Source organism: Marmota flaviventris, chromosome 9 (assembly GCF_047511675.1).
Source record: "Marmota flaviventris isolate mMarFla1 chromosome 9, mMarFla1.hap1, whole genome shotgun sequence".
Classification (NCBI taxonomy): domain Eukaryota; kingdom Metazoa; phylum Chordata; class Mammalia; order Rodentia; family Sciuridae; genus Marmota; species Marmota flaviventris.
In genome coordinates, this window is record NC_092506.1 from 5,321,622 (window position 1) to 5,338,895 (window position 17,274).

Here is a 17,274-nt window from a genome sequence, read left to right on the forward strand (position 1 = left end):
TACCCCCCGCCCCCAAGGTCTGCTCAACTCTGTTCCCCAAGGATCAAAGCCACCGACTAGCCCAGGTCCCTTCACAGCCTGAACCCATGTTGCCCCCCGTCCCCACCCCAGCCATTCGTGGCCAGGCACTGCTGCCCCCTCTCTGGGCCCAGTCTTCCAGGCATGTGAACTACCACAGTCCCTTGCACACCCACCTGGCCTCTGGGGTCCTCAACAGGACAGTCCAAGATCCAAGGGTCAGGCCCCTTTAGCAGCTGGCCACGGCCACAGCCACAGCCATGGCCAGCTCACTGTGCCCAGGGCAGCGCTGGCCTCAAAGCTACCTTTGTTCCTGGTGCTCCAGCTGGAAGAACTACTTAGTAGCCTGTCGGCCTCTAAAGCACTGGCTTTGGCCTCCACTGGCACAGCCAGAGGAGACTTGGGGAGGTCGAAGCCCACCCCCACCCATTATGCAGGGAGGATGGCCTGGGGCAGGAGACCGGGGAGGGATGAGATGATGGCCTTGGGATGGGGACTGAGCCCCCTTCTGACCCTCAGGGCCCTGGGCAAGTCTTAGCGACTCTGGACAGCCCCTGCCTTCCCCGCAGGACTGTGGCCCTGGGTGGATGACCCATAGTCCCATGAGGAGCAGCAGGCTAGGCTTGGTGTCGCTGCTGCTCCACTTCAGAGTGCCTCAACCTCTGGGAACCTGTACAAGGTGTGGAACAGAGGTGCCAGCCACTCTGCATACCTCCAAGGACAGGGACCTCACTCCCCTGGCCTGGCTGGAAAGACAGTCTAAGCTAGAATGTGCTGGAAATGTCCCTCCCTCCCCCTCCCCCGCAGTCTGGTTCTTTGGAGGTGTGTTTGTGGGGGTCCTTGCCCCCCACAGAGGGAGTAAGGGAGACAGGTATAGGGACTGGTGGAGGCTGGCTGGAGGAGCCTGGTACCCAGGGCCCTGCCCTCCTGGTCTCAGTCCAGCCCCTGAGGGAGGAAGAGGCCGGAGTGCGGTTCCTGGGCCTGGGGCTCTTTATTCCTTTTCTGCCTCAGGAAGGTAAGGAGGAGGGCATGGCCCGCGGGGGGCACTATTCATCCTGGATGGCGAAGGTGAAGGGGCTCAGCTTGTAGCCTGTGCCAGCGTAGAACTTGTTCTGGAACTCCACCCTGGGGGCCAAGGGGCAGGCTGGTCAGGGGAGCCTCCACCCACCCTGCCACCCAGCCAGCCCGGGTACTCACCAGTGCAGCCGCAGGGCGTGCAGAAAGGCAGACAGCCCTTCCATTACCAGCAGGATGGCTACGGTCATCACTGCGAAGGCGGCGAAGACCGGGACCAGCGCCACAGACACCACGCCCACCTCCCCGCACATGCGCAGGCCCACGCGCATCACCATGGCCCACAGCACCTCGGACAGCTCTGCGGAGGGAGCGGACGGTGGGGTCAGGCAAATGGGCATCCTCCAGCCCCTGGAGCCTCCCTGCTCAAGGGGCCGGGGAGGAATACTGAGGCCCAGAGGGAAGGGACCTGCCCAGGTCACCCAGACAGCTGCTGTGTGTGAGCTGGAGCAGGATGTGGGCCACCCTGGCTGCCCACTCTGCTGCGGCAGACCACTTACGGGCGTGGGCCAGGCTCAGGGCCCAGAGGCGGAGGTAGGAGGCCGTGTTGGAGATGCAGCCCAGACAGAACTCGATGGTGTGGATGGCCTGGTGCATCAGGACCTCGGAGGCAGCAAACTGGGGAAGGGTGGCGGTGAGAGGGCTGGCAGGGGCCGGCAGCCAGCTGCCCCCTCAAGGCGGCACTGCACCCACCTCGGCCTCCTCTTCACCCCCTGGGCACCTCGCCTTCTCCTCGTCAGAGCTCCAGCCCTTCTCGCAAGCATCGGGGGAGTCCATGCACCCGGCCTTGTCCTCATTCTTGTCCTAGAGATAGAGGGAGAGGAGCAGGCAGTGTCAGCAGCCCCAGCACCAGGAGGGGCCCACCCTGGGGGCCTGTTACCTGCCACGCTGGAGCCCGTGGGGAAGCCAGGGTCAAGGGCCACGTCTACCAAACTCCCCTACCACATGCTCCCAGCAGCTACCTGTTGGCCCACAGCTGGCCTCGGTGAGTGGCGGCTTCGCTGCCACCGGTGCAGCAGGTACAAGGGTGTGCCCAGCAGCAGGACAGGCACCATGGCCAAGGCCAGGACCACCAATGCGTGCTGCACCACTTCCTGCAGCAGAGGTGAGTCACTCTGAAGTTTGGACCACCTCCCCTCTCCCAGGCTCCCAGGGACTCTCCTGCCCATCAGTCACTAACAGGGACTGTCCCTCTGCGGGGCCTCAGGCCCACACCATGTTTCTCAGACGAGGACCCTCTGACTCTGGGTGGCCCAGAGTCTGCAGGGTCTCCATGAGGGGTGTGAGCCACTGCCTGGCCAGCCCACCTGCCCAGAGTAGAGCGGCTGGTTGGTGGGGCTGCTGGAGAAGAGGAACATGTTGATAAAGTGGATGAGGATGCTGGGGGCAGAGGCAGCATGCGTGACGGTCACACACAGCCACTTGTAGACGACCAGGAAGACAAGGTAGCCAAAGAGGCCCAGCAGGAAGATGAGCTCAGGCAGGGTCTCCAGCAGCAGCCGGTACCCTTGGCGGAAGTGCCTGGGGGGAGCAGGCAGGGTCACTGGGACCACCCCGGCCCCGCCCAGCTGCACACACCCCCTGGCAACTCCGCCCTCACACGTGGTTGAAGACTCCGAGGAGCACCCCGAAGGCCATGTGGGTCACCCCCAGGATGACAGACATCTTCATCTTGAAGGAGTTGAGGAAGCTCAGGTGGTTGGTGGCCAGGCTCCAGACCTGGGTGGAGGGAGGGAGGGCGGGCCACACTCAGGGAGCCCCTGCCTCCTGTTGCCCCGTTGGCCCCCTCAGGACTCTGCCACTGCCACGGGGGCCGAAGAGGGAGAGATTGGCAACCGGAGCTCAAGCCCCAGCTCTTCCCAGCTGGGTGGCCTTGGGCCTGCAGCCTGGGCCTCAGTTTCCTAGTCTGTACACGGGCTCACGCTAATGGGCACCCAGGTTGTCACACAGACCACACAAGATATCACTAAGGGCTCAGCACGTGCTAGGCAGCTGCACCTACAGGCCTCTGCTTACCTGGTGATGGTGACAGGCCCAGCCAGGCAGGTGCTGGCTGTCTCCTGGGCCTGGCACCCAGAAGAGGCTGGGCACCAGCTGCCACAGTTAGGAGTGAATGAGCTGAAGTCCCTGCCCAGTCTCCCTCTGGCCACCACCAACATGGTGCTGCAGCTGCAGGACTCACCGGGTCGATGCCAAAGGGGTAGGGTCCCAGGAAGACACCAGTGACATTGGGGTCCAGGGTGAGCAGTGGGTGCTGGGACAGGAACGCGTCACTGGGGCAATGGTGGGCAAGTGGTCAGGGCTGCACGGGGCCTGGGGAGCCACAGGACAGGCCGGGACCGAGGGTGGGCTGGGGCCTTGGCCTCACCTCCAGCCTGACTGGTTGGCCATGGCAGCCACGCTCCAGCCCGAGGGGAAGAGGGTGGTGGCGCGGCTGAAGCACTCGTTGTAGATGAAGCCGGTGTAGATGGAGAACAAGCCCATGAGCAGGAGCAGGTAGCGGCCCCCAAAGAAGGTCTGCCAGATCTGGGGGTGCCAGGTCAGGGGATGCCCAGCCCCACCACCCCGTCCACCAGGCCCCCCCGGCCCACACCTCATTCTGCGCAGTCCTCACGGCGGGCCGGTTCTCAGCAAGCACCAAGGCCAGGGCAAAGAGGAACATGAGCAGCCCGTGGCCCACGTCGCCAAACATCACGGCGAAGAGGAAGGGGAAGGTGATGATGGTGTAAGGAGCTGCAGGCAGCGGGGCGCAGGTCAGCCAGGACCACACAGGAGCTGGCGTCTGTTCCCTTGAGGACCACAGACGACAGAGGCCCCCACCCCACCCCACCCCAAGCTTAGGAGCATTTGTGAGGCAGGGACACCACTTGGTGTTTCAGCATTGGCCACTGGTGATCTCTGTGACCTTGGGCTTGCTGTTTAACCTCTCTGAGCCTGTTTCCCCATCTGTAAGACAGGGAGAAAGGCAGGACCACTTCACAGGGTATTATAAATGAGTGTCCCCGGGCAGGACCTGGCAGGCCACAGGTTCCTGACGAAAAGTCAATTATTTATTTCTGAGCCAGGGCCTCCTGTTGCCCGGGTTGATGTGGATCTCCTAGAGAGGATACTCGCACCTCGAGAGTAGCGGGGACCACAGGTGCGAGCCCCCACGCCTGGCTGCTGCTGCTATTTTTAAAAAGAGTGTTAAGCAGAACCACAGAAAGGACAGAGAGTCCAGAAGCAATCCTGGAGGCCACACAGAAAGTTCCAGAAGGCCAAACCAGTCACTGAATCTCCCAAGTCCATTTCCCTTCAGTAAAATGGGGTGAGTTCTCATTTGGGTGTCGATTCCAATACACACACCCTACATGGGCTGAACAGTGACCCCCCAAAAGATTTCCTGCACATTAACTCCCAGGACCTCACCGGGAGAAGGGGTTTTACAGAGCTGGTCAGAAACGATGAGGCCATTAGGGTGGGCTCTAATCTAACAGGGCCAGTGTCCTTATGAGTAGGGAAATTTGGACAGAGGCGGACACAAAGGGTGGATCCCATGTGGTTGTGAAGATGGCCACCTACAGGCCCAGGACGAGGCCCACAACGTTCCCCTTCACGGTCTCAGAAGGAACCTGCCCACCGACCCTTGAACTTGGACCTCCAGCCTGCTGGACCACAAGGCTGCAGCCCCCCCGCTGGGACTAGCTGCACCACCAACAGCCCCACAGACGTGAGGAGGAGGAAGCCCCCCACCCCACCCAGGCCTGCACTCCATGGGGCAGCTGGGCCTCCCCAAGGCCCAGGCAGAGGGTCCAACGGCTGTCCAGGGCGAGGGCCCTGTGGCTCTCACCAGGGTTGACCTCCTGGTAGCAGCCCACGCCGTAGGCATCCACGATGCTCTGGAAGCTGGCCGTGAAGCGGTTGGTGCGGATGAGGGTCGGGGGCATGTCCCTGCAGGCGATGCGGTGAGCCACGGCACTCACCCCTGCCTCGCTCTGGAATTCCCAGGAAAGAGAGATGGATGGAGAGGGATGCGGAGGCCTCAGGGACCCTGGCTGACCCCTTGGAGGAGGTGGCTGGGAGGAGAGGGAACCCCCTCCCCCGGGGCAAAGGTGCTGAGAAAGGAGGGTGATGAGGCGGAGGAGGTGTCCGCGGCAGCGGTGGAGTGGGCAAGCCCGGAGCCCGCTGCTCACCGAGCTCTCCCGCAGCGCCTGCTGCAGGGCGGGCAGGTCCTGCGTGGCACACCAGGCCTCCGCGACGAGGCACTTGTGCGTGCTGCTCACGCTGCACTGGTTGAGGGCCAGGTACACCGCCTTCATCTTGCGGACCTGCACCTGCCCCCGTGGCAGCAGCTGCTGCACCTGGCCCAGCACCTGGCTCAGGAACCCTTCTGTCTCCCGGAGGACCTGGGGCCAGAGCGGGTGGTCAGCAGGGGCTGGGCAGGAGGCGGGCAGGGGCCGGCCGGGTGGGCACCCACCTCCCGCAGCTCCTGGCTCTGCTGCTGCAGCTGCTGCAGGGTCCCATGCCGGGCCGCCTCTTCCTCCAGGAATGGGAAGATGTGGCAGTGGAAGCTGGTCAGGACGGGGGACGGTCAGAAGGGAGCTTGCCAGGAGGGTGGAGGTGACATGGAGGGTCCTAGGCACACAGGGCAGGCAAATGCCCAGACCCAGGCAAGGGAGGGCTCTGAGCAGGTAGAGGCTTGCTGATCCAGGGTGGGGGCAGCCGGTGTGACCGGGTGGCTCACCAGTCCGTAATCTTTCGGATCTTCTGTCCAATCTGCTCACCCCAGTAGGAGATGAGGAAGGTCATCCAGGTCACAGGCTCACCCTGCGGGAGGGCTCAGGTCACCCTGGACTTCTGGTTCCGCCCAGGATAGCCCGGCAGGCCCCTCCGGCTCACCGTCAGCGGGTCCTCCAGCTGCCTCTCGGCCTCTCGGAAGCTGGCGATGAGGAAGCCGCGGCAGGCCCTCCACAGCAGGCGCTCCAGGGCCGCAGCCTTGCGGGGCTCCACGGCACCTGCCACAAAGCTGCCAGCCAGGAATGGAGGCGCTTCCAACCTCCCACCCTGGCCCGAAAAGGCAGGAGACCCCAGTGCAGGGCCAGAAGGGCAGAAACCTCCCAGGGCAGGGCCTGGGAGGAGGCAGAGGGCGAGCTGAGCCCCAGGGAGCACAGGGCCAGGCCCGCAGGGGGCCTGACCTGCCCCCACCTGGGGTCAGGGCTGGGGCTGGTGGGAAAGGACAAGAGGTCCTCCCTCACTCACTTGACCCTCAGGTCCTGGTGCGGTCCCTGGCGAGGCGGGAGCAGGGGAGTTCTCTCTGAAGAGGGCCCATCAGTGTGGGCAGCGGCCGGCTGGGAGTGGGAGACACCGTGAACCCGGGCACAGGTGGGGCCTGCACACCTTCCCTGCCAATGCCCCCAGGCCGCAGCTGACCGGAGGGCCGTGGTTCTGCTGCAGCACGGCCGAGTGGAGCTGCAGCTGGTGCAGCTGGGTCCGCAGGGCCTGGTGGTTGCCCTGCACATCCCGCAGCTCCTGGGCCAGGCGCTCTGTCTCTTCCTGGATGCGCAGTAGGTCGCGTGGCGGGGGCGCTGGCAGCCTCCCTTCGGGAGGGGGCAGTGCCAGGCCAGCCCGCCGCACCTGCTCCTCTAGAAAGGCTGAGCACAGAGGGCAGGTTCAGCAGAGGCCACACCAGCTAATATCCACTACTAGCTAAGGACTGGCCACATCTGGAGGATTCCAAGTGCACCCCAAACTCTACTGCCACCTGCTAACTAATTCACCAAGCCTGTGAGCCCCAGAAAAAAACCCAGCCCACACCCCTGTCCCCAAAGTTCTGCTCCCTTCCTGGGTGACTCTGTGTTCCTATCTCTTGGCCACTGCCCAGCCCAGGGACAGAGCCCCACTGAGGTCAGCCTGCAGGCCTGATCACTCTAAAGCTGTTGGTCAGACTAACAGGCCATGAAATAAAACCTATTCTATCCTCCCAGTCAGGAGGCAGGGGCTGGACGTTGGCCACAGGCACCTCCTGGAGCTTGCCATGGTGGGTCCAAGAAGCAGCTCTGCTTTGGGGAGTCCAGCCCTACACCCTGGCCTCCGTCCACCCGGTCCATCACTTAGGAGTAAGCTCTGTCCATGCCCTTCATCTGCTGAGAGCCCTCATGGCTCCCAAAGTCCACAGGACAAAACTCCCACGCTCCCCCAAACCAGCCCTCGCCTGGGCCCTCTGCACAGCCCACCCAGGCCCATTCCCAGGAGCACCCACAGATGGGGGCCTGCCTGAACCTCCTTCCTGTCTTCTACCTGCCTGCCCAGGGCCACTTCCATAAAGCCAGCCTGGGATGGGCCTGGGCCAACTCACTGAAGGTCTTCTCCAGCTCCTCGCACCGCCGAATGTCCACTGTGAAGCGTCTCTGGAAGGCACTCACCGACTCATTGAGCTGTGGTGGCCACATGGAGGGGTCAGTGTGTCAGGGAGAGGTCCAGGGAGGTCCCACCCTGGGCCAAGGCCTCTCTCTCCTCAGGCCTTAGCCACCTTCTTCAAAAAGGGCTGAGCCTCCAGATCCCCATGTGCCTGGGAGCCTCAGGTGCGGGCTTCCTGAGGACAAAGGACCTATGGCCAGGGCTGCTGGGATGCATGTGGGACCAGGGGCGATTATGGGACAGGTGGGTCCCCATCTAGGCCTAGATCACAGCCCACCCCAGCAGCAATGCCCCAGGATGAAGGCCCCCCCCGCCCGCCCTGGCCCCACTCACGTCTCTGAACTCCACGAGCCCCAGCTCGCCCAGCTGGCTCACACAGGTGTATGCAGCAGCTGTGGGCAGGAAGAGCTGGACCAGGACCACCTCCTCACTCCGGAACATGGAGCCCATGGTGCTGTGGGGGGGTGAGGTCAGGGCAAGCCACGAAGGCTCCCAACCCAGCTGGCACCTCCTAAAGCTCTGTTCCTGTAGTTCAGAGTTGTGACTACTGTCCCCATGTGACCAAAGGGGAAAACTGAAGCCCAGGAAGGGGCAGTTAGGTGCTGAGATCACACCGGAAGTAAGCGCCACAACTGGGCATGAGGCCAGCCCAGCCTCCAGCTCTCTCAGCAAGCCCACCTGCCTCCACCCTGTCCCTTGTACCCACCCCAGCACTGGGGTGACACTGGCTGTGCTCACCCCTCTGTTCATGCTCTGTCTGCCCTCACCTGAGTCCTGCTTATCCCTAGCACCCCATGCAAAGGGCTGCCCCCAGGCTTGCCTTTATTTATCCAAACATCAGCTGTGACAAGTGACACACAGGGCCTGGATGGGGCTTGTCCTCAGGGATAGCCAGCGCCCTCCCACCTTCCTGTAGTCTCAGCCCGTAGGGTGGGCGGCTCTACTTGTTCAGCGGGGACTCAGCAAGGCCACAGAGACTGGCCTGGGAAGGGGTGGAGCTATCCCGAGGCCCCAGGCCGCCTGGCTGTATCCATCGCCCCTGGGGACTTGGGACAGGCTTCCAGGTGTTGAAACCAACAAAAACGAAACTGAAATGGCAGGAAGGGCCTGGCAGCGCCTTGCTCAAACACAGGCAGGGAGAGGGGCAGGGTGGCCTCCAGTTGGCCCTGCAGATAACCTGCTGGAGAGTCAGGACCCCTCTGCCTGCTGTGCCCACTACTCTCCGGTCCCAGGGTCCCTCAGTTTCCTTAGCTCTCTAGGTAGCAGGGAGACAGACATGGTTGAGGACCACCCTTCACCCCCTGGGGAGACTAGTGTGCTCTGCCTGCTGTGTGGACATGACCTACATGTCCCTGGGCCTGGTTTCCGTAATTCTGAATAGGAAACCACAGGCCTGTTCACAGCCTGGGAAAGGAGTGAACTCTGAGGGCAGGCATCAGGGGCCGCAGAAGGGCAGGTTCCTGAACAGCAAAGGATGGGCAGGAGGGCCTGGCTTTCATCATTCAAGGACATGACTCCGGCCATGGGCAGAGGGCAAGGAACCAGGACTGAGGGCCCCACCCAGGTTGTGACACTGTGTCACACTGTGTGACATTAAGCAAGTCACTTGCCCTCTCTGGACCTCTACTTCCTCTTTGGGACTTGGCCACCCCCACAGATATGAGATGACAAAAATAACCAGAGACCCCCATCTGTCCCCTTCACCCACACCAACTCACACTAATCCCTGATGGTGATGCTGGGGGAGGGGCGATGGAGCCCTGTCTTAAAGGGGGGTCAACTGAAGCCGGGAGAAGCAAGGCCCAACATAACATGACCAGCTGATGGCCAAGCCAGGGAGGAGCCAGGACCAGGGCTGCAGGCTTGGCAGTCCCAGCTCAGAGCGGGCTGCAGACCTGGCCTCCGCTGGCTAGCCCCGACCCTGTTCCCCCTGGCCCCTGCCCTAGCCAGGGGAGACCCTGCCAGACCACAGAGCGCCTCCAGCCACCGCGTGGTCTGCAGAGTTCAGAAGCAGCGACTCCTCTCCCAGCCTCTGGCCCTGGACTGCCAACCCTCCACTGGCGGGCTCGGGCTCTGCCACTTCCTAGTTGGGGGAGCTTTGCTTTCCTCATCTGTAGAATGCATCCCGCCCTCCGAGCAAGGCGCAGCGGGAAAACTCTGAGCGCAGGCCGGCAGGGGCGGCCTCGAAAGTTGCTGGGGACCCACACCCATCTTCCTGCCCCTCCTGATCGTCTCCTCTGCTCCGCCTGACGCCGCCGGCGGCCGCCAGCACAGCCTCCTCGACCCAGCTAGGTGGGGCGCCGGGACACCTTTCCGGGGCAGGGGCGCGGGTGGCAGGCGGAGCCGCGCCCCGCACACCCCTCCGGGGCGGGCACTCACCCTGCGCGCCGCGCCGCTTGGCTCTCTGCAGGGGCTGTGCACCCTGCCGCGGCGCGCGCGGCTCGCTAGGGCCCAGGGGCGGGGCCCGGGACGCCCCGCCCCGCCCACGTCCCCTCCGAGTCCGGCGCGGGAGGTTCGGGGACTGTTCAGGTGCGTGGGCCGCTTAATCATGGCGACGAGAGCGGAGATAACTGACCAGCGGCGCCGGAGGCCCGGGAGGTGCCAGCCTAGGGAATGGGATTCCCACGCCCCTTCCACCTGAAGGGCTCGTTGGACCTAAGGCCCTAGGGTCCAGAACCTGGCCCTCCCCAGCACAGGACTCATTCACCCTTTCTGCTTCTGACCACCCAGGATAGGAGGCTGAGCCAGGAGGGCTGTGCCCTTGAGGGGATGGGGTGGCTGCCCAGAGCACAGCAGATTCATTTGTGGCTGGACACATACTGTACAGGGGTGTCCTGGTGATCTTGCTTCAAATCATCTGCATGAGAACTGTCAGTTCCAGTGCCAGGAAACTGGGACTCACCACCATCTCGCTGCCTGCACTTTGGACGGGCTGGACTGTACCCACTGGGGACCAGAGGGAGGACGGTCCCTTAGCCCTGGTGATCCTTGAATCACACTCAGTGAGCGAGGGCCTAGAGGGTAGGAGTGTGGGGGAGCAGCCCCGGAACTACACCTGGAAACAGTCACCAGCACCATCAGCATCCTCAGGAAATTGAGAGACATGTGCTTCGACTCCACATCAGTGGGATAAGAAGGGCCTTCACTACAACCAACCTCAGTGCCAAGGGCCCAGGTCAATCCTTGGGAGCACAGAGGAAACCAGAACTCTACCATGGTCACAAAACCATGTTATGGATACACTCCTGAGGCCAGAACATACCTCAGATCAGTGAGAACCTGGTTACCTGCTGATGCAGCTGCCCTAGGTCTAATTCAAGGGCTAATGGTGGCTGGGAAACTAAATAGAAGTGGCCTGCCCCAAATTCTTGGCTGTTGGTGGGGCCCAAGCAGAGCCTGAGTCACTTCTGTATCAGGAGATGACAAAAGCCAGCCTGGGAACTAGGCCAGGTGTTAGTAGGGGATCTGAGCAAAAGGACTCCTGAGAATGGACTGGGGGCTGGGCTTCAGTGCTATAGGTTGTGGGAGACCAACCTTACATGTGACTGAGTCACACTCCCCGGCTGGGTGCTGAGGCGCTCAGTCACAGAAATGTGGCAGAGCTTTCCCCACCCTTCTTGGGTTCGAGGGTCGGTGTCCCCTGCATGGGTGTGTCTTGCTACAGCCCCATGGGTGAAGCTACGCTCACCTGTCCCTTTGTGATATAACCCCTTGCCCCGTTTAGGATAGAATCATCCCTGGAAGTGCCTTGTGTGTGTCCCCTTCTCTTACTGTGTGCTTGGGTGTGGCCTACCCAGGTTTTAGTCAACCTGGACGAGTCCCCTGAAACCTGACCCCTTGCCTCATTTGAATAGCTTCTCACTCTCTCTCTTCCTGTGGACCCTTAAGGTCAGAGGAGCCATCACAGCGACCCCAAAGAAAAAGGTTCTTTGTGTCTCTTGTGTGGTTATTTTGCGCAGCCCAATCAGCCCAGTTCAACTGGAGTGACCCCTGAGCCCGAGAACAGAAACCGGCAGCAGGTCTTCTCAACGCCCCAAAGTCCAGCGAGGAGACGGCGCAGTTGGGCATTTCCCACACCATGGTCCATAAACACCTCCTTGCTTTCCAAGATACATCTTCGGAGATCAGCAATTTGCAAAAAACATTTTTGCAATTGATGGGGGAGGGGACTCAAGGCCTCTTAGACCCGAGTAAGTCACTGGATATGTGCTAAGTGACCTGGATAGTCACTTCACCTCGTAAGCGCCTCCCTACAATGCTTAGCACCAAGTTCAAGGGGCTGCTTTGGCTAGTACATTGGCACTGGGCCTGTGTATAGCTCAGGAGCTACCCTGCCTTAGTGGGACTGCAAACTGGGAAGTTGTGAAGCCAGCAGTCTGTTTGGGGAACTTGGGGAGAAAAGGGGATGTGTTTGGAGGAAAGGCCAGCTCAGAGGCAGCAGGGCCTTGTCATCTGCTCGTGACTGTCACCTCAGAGCAGGCTTCCCCCTACTCCCAAGAACACCAATTGTGGGGGCAGCAGGGCCAAGGTGACCTTTGGCATTGCTCACCTTGGGGAAGGTATGTAGGTATCAGGGAGGTTGTGGCCTCTGGTGACCAGGAAGAGGGTCTGATGGGCCCATGGAACCATACAGGAAGGCTGGGCCAACCCTTGGGCTGATGGAACCCACAGGAAGAATGAAGCTGGTGGACCAGGCCCTCACCTGGCTGGAGGAATCCAGAGACCTTGGGCTGGCAGGGGACAGTTCCACCCTGGACACTGGATGCACGACAGGAGGCAGCTAGGGAGAGCAGGCTCTTTTATTGGGCAGCGGGGCCTGGGGCTGAGCTGGGGGGCTGAGCTGGGTGGGCGGGCGCGTCACCGGTAGAGGTAGTCGGCCTGGATGTTGGCGGAGATCTCAGCCTCCCACTTGTCCCCATTGTTGAGCAGCTTCTCCTTGTTGTACAGCAGCTCCTCGTGGGTCTCCGTGGAGAACTCGAAGTTTGGACCCTGTGGTGGGGCAGAGGTCCAGCCAGGTCAGACCCCTCCCAGGACCTCTGCCCAGCTGCTCCCACCTGGGGCCCACTTACCTCAACAATGGCGTCCACAGGGCAGGCCTCCTGGCAAAAGCCGCAGTAGATGCACTTGGTCATGTCGATGTCGTAGCGGGTGGTCCGGCGGCTGCCATCAGCCCTGGGCTCAGCCTCGATGGTGATGGCCTGGGGGGAGTGGCCACTGGTCACCGTCACACTGCCAGCCATGTCCTGGCCCCAGGTCCAACCCATGTGGGGCTTGTTCCTGCCCTTGGTGTCTGCGCAGATGCCTCTGCCCCTTGCCACCCCTCCTAAGAGGCAGCCCTCACACCTGCCACACCAGCTTCTGTTTCTCTCAGCACCTGCCTCAGAAACATCTTGCTCTTTGTTAATTAACTGCCTTATCTCCTGCCTCAGAATGCCCCCCCAGGGCCAGGCTGGACCTCCCCCTTCACTGCAGATTAGCCCTACAGGGCCTGGCCCTGTAGAAAGTGCCCAGTGACTACCTGCTGTGTGGTGAGCAGCTCTCTGCCTTAGGTCTCTCATCCTCAGCTGACGGATAATAAAGCTGAGGATAGCGAGTCTGAGGGGTTTCTGTGCACCACGTGTGTGCCAGCAGGGAGAAAGAAAGGCGGCCTGGGGCCTCCCCAGCAGGAGGACCCTCAAGGATGCTCAGACCCTCCTGCCGACCTCCAGGAGAGCTGCACTCCCTACTCACAGTGGGACCTTTAGCTGTAGCCTCTTCTTTCTATGCCTGTAAAAATGGACACATAACCTCTATCTGCTTGCATTACTAACGATTAAATGAGATGATGGAAGGCGTGAGCTCAGTGCATGCCTGTCTGTGACCAGCACTCACTACCCAGAAGCCATGACTGCACTGGGGACTGAACCAAGGGGCACTTGTCACCGAGACACATCCTAAGCCCTTTTTTGCTTTTTGAGACAGTCTCTCTCTAAACTGCTGAGGTTGGTCTTGAACTTGCTGTCCTCCTGCCTCAGCTTCCCAAGTCTCTGGATGATAGGCGTGGGCGGTAGCCAGGGTTGTTGCATGAGGACACTCCTGTGTGCTCCCAGGCAGTGGGTGGAGGAGAAGCATCAAAGCCACAGCTCTCAGCCTGGAGGACCTGGGAGTGGTCCAGGAGAGACCAGCTAGGATGTGGCCAGGAGCCACCCTGAGCCACAGATATTGGAAGGTGACCGCTGTGTGGACCAAGTGAGGACAGTCTGCTGGGCTCCTGCTGGGCACACCAGGGTCTGAAGCGTCTGCATCTCTGTTTCCATCCCAAGAGCCCCTCCTCTAGGGAATCCTCCACCACCCAAAGCCAGAGCTGCAAGGGCCGGCCGCCAGGGACGGGGCCTCTGTCTGTGGGTCCAGCCCAGGGTAGGCACACACACAGAGCTCCTGGAGCTGATGCTACATCTGGGGAAAAGTGGACACCTCAGGCGCCACCCCAACGATCCTAGGCCTAAGCCTCACACTGCTGACCGACCGAGTCAAGCACCACACATGCCGCCCAGCCACACAGGCTGAAGGCTGGCCTCTGCTGCCACGCTGCTGCCACGACACTCAGGCAGCAAGGCCATCAGACCCACTCGTGGGGAGGGGGTGCAGGGTCAGGCAGGAAAGGGACTGTCCATCAGGTTGCCTGTCCTCCCTCCAGGGGCAGGGGCTGGGCTCACCTGGGCAGGGCAGACGGCCTCACAGAGCTTGCAGGCGATGCAGCGCTCCTCCCCAGATGGGTAGCGGCGCAGCGCGTGCTCCCCACGGAAGCGCGGGCTCAGCGGGCCCTTCTCAAATGGGTAGTTGATGGTGGCTGGCTCCCGGAACATGTAGCTCAGGGTCATGCCCAGGCCTGTGGGCAGCACAGGCATGTGTGTGGGCCGTCTTCCTCCCCAGCACAGCCTTGCCCGTTCTGTCCTCACCCCACCAGGACCCACCTCGGAAGAGCTCAGTCCACATCAGGGTCCTCGCTGCCCGGTCGGTTATTGACTTCATGTCCATCTCGGGCTCCTGCAGGTTCACATACTCTGCGGGGTGGCAGGCATGGGCCATGACAGGAGGTTCAGGAGTCCAGCACAGGGAGATGAGGCCTGGCCTCACTCCTAGGCGTACCAGTTGGGCTCCCAGGGCCTGGTCATTCCCCACCCTTTCCCTAGCTTCCGCAAGGACCTGGGAGGTCAGCCTGGACCTAGGCAGGCCTTACTCACTCCTCCCTGTGCCTAGGTGACCCTTGAGCCCACAAGAACCCTCAAGCAAGGCTTTAAAGAGGAGCACAAGTGGTTGAGAGGCTTGGCCCCCACCTTCACGAGCAATCCTGATGCAGAGGAACAGGCACCCATGACTCACACCGCAGGCCCCACTCAGAGGAGCACTGCCACCACTCTCCCCCACCCTGACCCAGCAGGTCTGCTCCCAAGAATCTCAGCCCATCTCTATCATCATCCTTTGTTTTGTTTTGTTTTTTTCGGTACTGGGGATTACCACTGAGTTACACCCCAACCATTTTTATTTTTATTTTTATTTTGAAACAGGGTCTCACTAAGTTGCCCAGGCTGGCTTCGCTCGAACTTGTGATCCTCCTGCCTCAGCCTCCTAGGATTGCTGGGATTACAGGTGTGCACTACCACGCCCAGCGTCATCCTCGTTTTTAGAAGGGAAACTGAAGCTCAGGAAGGGCCCAGGCACAGCCAGGACCAGAATGGTGTCCTCCCTGGCCTCTGGCAGGCTGCGCCTCCATCAGGAAGCCTAGGCTGGAGGCCACCCCACTACTCACTGTAGGTTGCTGCCACTGTGCTGCTGTGAAGGCTCCGTCCACTGGGATGTCCTACAAGGGAGGGGTGATGATGTGCTGTGATCTTAGGACAGAAGGGGCTTTCCCACCCCCAGGGAAGGCTCCCTTGGTCCTACCTGTGCGCGCAGCCTGGGCCAGGGCCCGCAGCAGCGTAGGCATGGTCAGGCAGCGCATCTGAGGGCATAAAATGGAAGGAAAGTGCAAGATTGAAAACTGACCTTCCAGGACCCCTGGCACTTGCCCCAGGGCCAGTGGTGCCATCCTATGCCCTCACACTCCATTCCCACGATGGCCATCTTGTTCCCAGGCACATGTCTTCCAGCCCTCCAACCTGATGCAGCTCAGCTGGGCTAAAGCTCTGGGAATTCTATGGGTCCTAAGTTCCTTCTACATCTCTCCCGGCCCTGATTTGTCCTCACAAAATAACAAGGCCAACCACCACCAGCTTGCACTACAAGTTAACTCTGCCCCAGGTTCTACGTGAGGACACTCAGGAACTGTCAACTTGTCCTTGTGAAGTGACTCCCCCAGTCCCACAACAGGGGAGCTTCAGGGCTGGAAGCCGCCTCCCGCTGGAAACCCTCTCCCAGCTCCCCGCTCCCAGGCCCTTCTAGAACTGTCCCCCAGCATACTGAGTGACCTAAGGTAGGTGACGCCACCTGGCCTCAGACTTCTAACCTGCAAATTAGGGGGGTCATGAGATTTATATATTGGGACTCATACACCCCAAAGGGTGAGTCCAGAGCCTGGCACTTCGCCAGAGCCCAAAAGGGACCCTCCAGGCCTATGACCTCTAGCGGGCCCACTCTTTTGACCAATGGCTACAGTCCCAGGCACCCAACCCACCACCTTCTCCGACCTTCCCCATGACCTCTGACCCCAAGGACGCAGGAAGACCCGGCCAGGCAGCGCATGCGCCGCGAGAATGCCAGCTTCCCGGTCGGCCCGCGACACGTGAAGGACGCAGAGGCCACGAGTCCTAAGGGGCCTAGACGGAGCGTGAGCACAGAGTTTGCGGGACTGACGGGGACACCACACTCGCCCCCGACGCTGCGCTGCCCAGCCTGGCCTTCACGGCCGAGCCCCGGGCACCCACCTCGAAGCGCTGCCTCTCCTTCCCCAGCCGAGCGGGCTGGTCAGCGAGAGGCGGAGCCTATCCCTGGGACATAGCCATTGGGTCGGCTGGTTTTGCCTTTTCCGCGGTGACCTCCGTGCTGTGCCCTTATTGGCCGGTGGTTCTGCCGAAGGAGGCGGGATCTAGAAGCATCTTTCCTCTGATTGGCTGCGCGAAAGCAGGCGTGTGAAGTTGGGAAGGGCGCCGCCATCTTGGTTCGGAAAGACCAATACCCAAGGACCTCCGAGTGCTGGAGGCGGGACGTCCGGGGCGTGGCTTAGGGAGAGGTGCGGGAGTGCTATAGGCGGGGGAGCCGGAGGGCTAGGTGACGCCGCTGTAACCGCGGCGGCGACCCCGGGCGCAGACGCTGGACTCGTGCGACTTCATCTAGTTCTCAGAGCTCAGTCTGGAGAAACGTTACTATTACTTCTCAGATGGGGAAGCGAGGCGGGGACGTGTCAGGCCGCCGAGGAGCGGCGTGCGGCCTGCACCTGGACCGGTGGGCCTCGGGACCCGCCTCTCATCGTCTGCTTGGTCCTGTGCGCTCCGCGGTAGAGGGACCCTGGGGGCTACGGGCACTGAGTCGCCCCTGGGTCAGTCTGCGTGTGTGTTGGGATGGTGGACAGGGAAGGCTTCCTGGAGGAGGCGGTGCCTGAGCTGACATTAGGGTGGGGCAAGCCCGGAAGGACAGAGAAAGCTTGTCCAGCGCGTGTCCGATGTTGGCAGCCTGGTGACTGCAGTCCTGGGAGAGAGGAGCAGAACAAGAGCCTCCTGGGGACTGAAGCAGATGAGGGACTTGTCAGCTACAGGTTGCCAATGAGGGGTCTTGGCCGAGTGGTGGCATGGTCCTGCCTAATTTTGGAAG

The 17,274-nt window shown here is 61.5% G+C and overlaps 2 protein-coding genes across 5 annotated transcripts; both read right to left on the minus strand.

Annotated features, from left to right (window-relative positions):
* Nucleotides 1–985: 985 nt before the first annotated feature.
* On the minus strand, nt 986–9,950 carry Tcirg1 (T cell immune regulator 1, ATPase H+ transporting V0 subunit a3). The gene is made up of 20 exons (XM_071615996.1): nt 9,868–9,950; nt 7,822–7,942; nt 7,427–7,505; nt 6,502–6,722; nt 6,331–6,419; nt 5,971–6,097; nt 5,816–5,898; nt 5,549–5,642; nt 5,265–5,477; nt 4,922–5,066; nt 3,686–3,825; nt 3,461–3,618; nt 3,275–3,365; nt 2,693–2,811; nt 2,400–2,613; nt 2,055–2,186; nt 1,786–1,896; nt 1,593–1,710; nt 1,216–1,393; nt 986–1,143 (listed from the first exon to the last, which is right to left on the minus strand). Exons 2-20 carry the CDS (start codon nt 7,936–7,938, stop codon nt 1,065–1,067), a joined length of 2,508 nt encoding a protein of 835 aa, XP_071472097.1. The 5' UTR covers nt 7,939–7,942; nt 9,868–9,950; the 3' UTR covers nt 986–1,064.
* A 2,319-nt stretch (nt 9,951–12,269) lies between these two features.
* Ndufs8 (NADH:ubiquinone oxidoreductase core subunit S8) lies at nt 12,270–16,478 on the minus strand. 4 transcript variants are annotated; one of them, XM_027944017.2, is made up of 7 exons: nt 16,392–16,478; nt 15,412–15,469; nt 15,278–15,328; nt 14,442–14,531; nt 14,184–14,356; nt 12,558–12,686; nt 12,270–12,477 (listed from the first exon to the last, which is right to left on the minus strand). In XM_027944017.2, the coding sequence occupies exons 2-7, from the start codon at nt 15,467–15,469 to the stop codon at nt 12,346–12,348; spliced, it is 633 nt and encodes a 210-aa protein (XP_027799818.2). In that variant the 5' UTR covers nt 16,392–16,478; the 3' UTR covers nt 12,270–12,345. The 4 variants fall into 4 exon arrangements, with proteins under 4 accessions (XP_027799818.2, XP_071472102.1, XP_071472103.1 ...); XM_071616001.1 differs by lacking the exon at nt 16,392–16,478 and adding an exon at nt 16,155–16,178; XM_071616002.1 differs by lacking the exon at nt 16,392–16,478 and adding an exon at nt 16,142–16,174.
* Between the last annotated feature and the right edge of the window lie 796 nt (nt 16,479–17,274).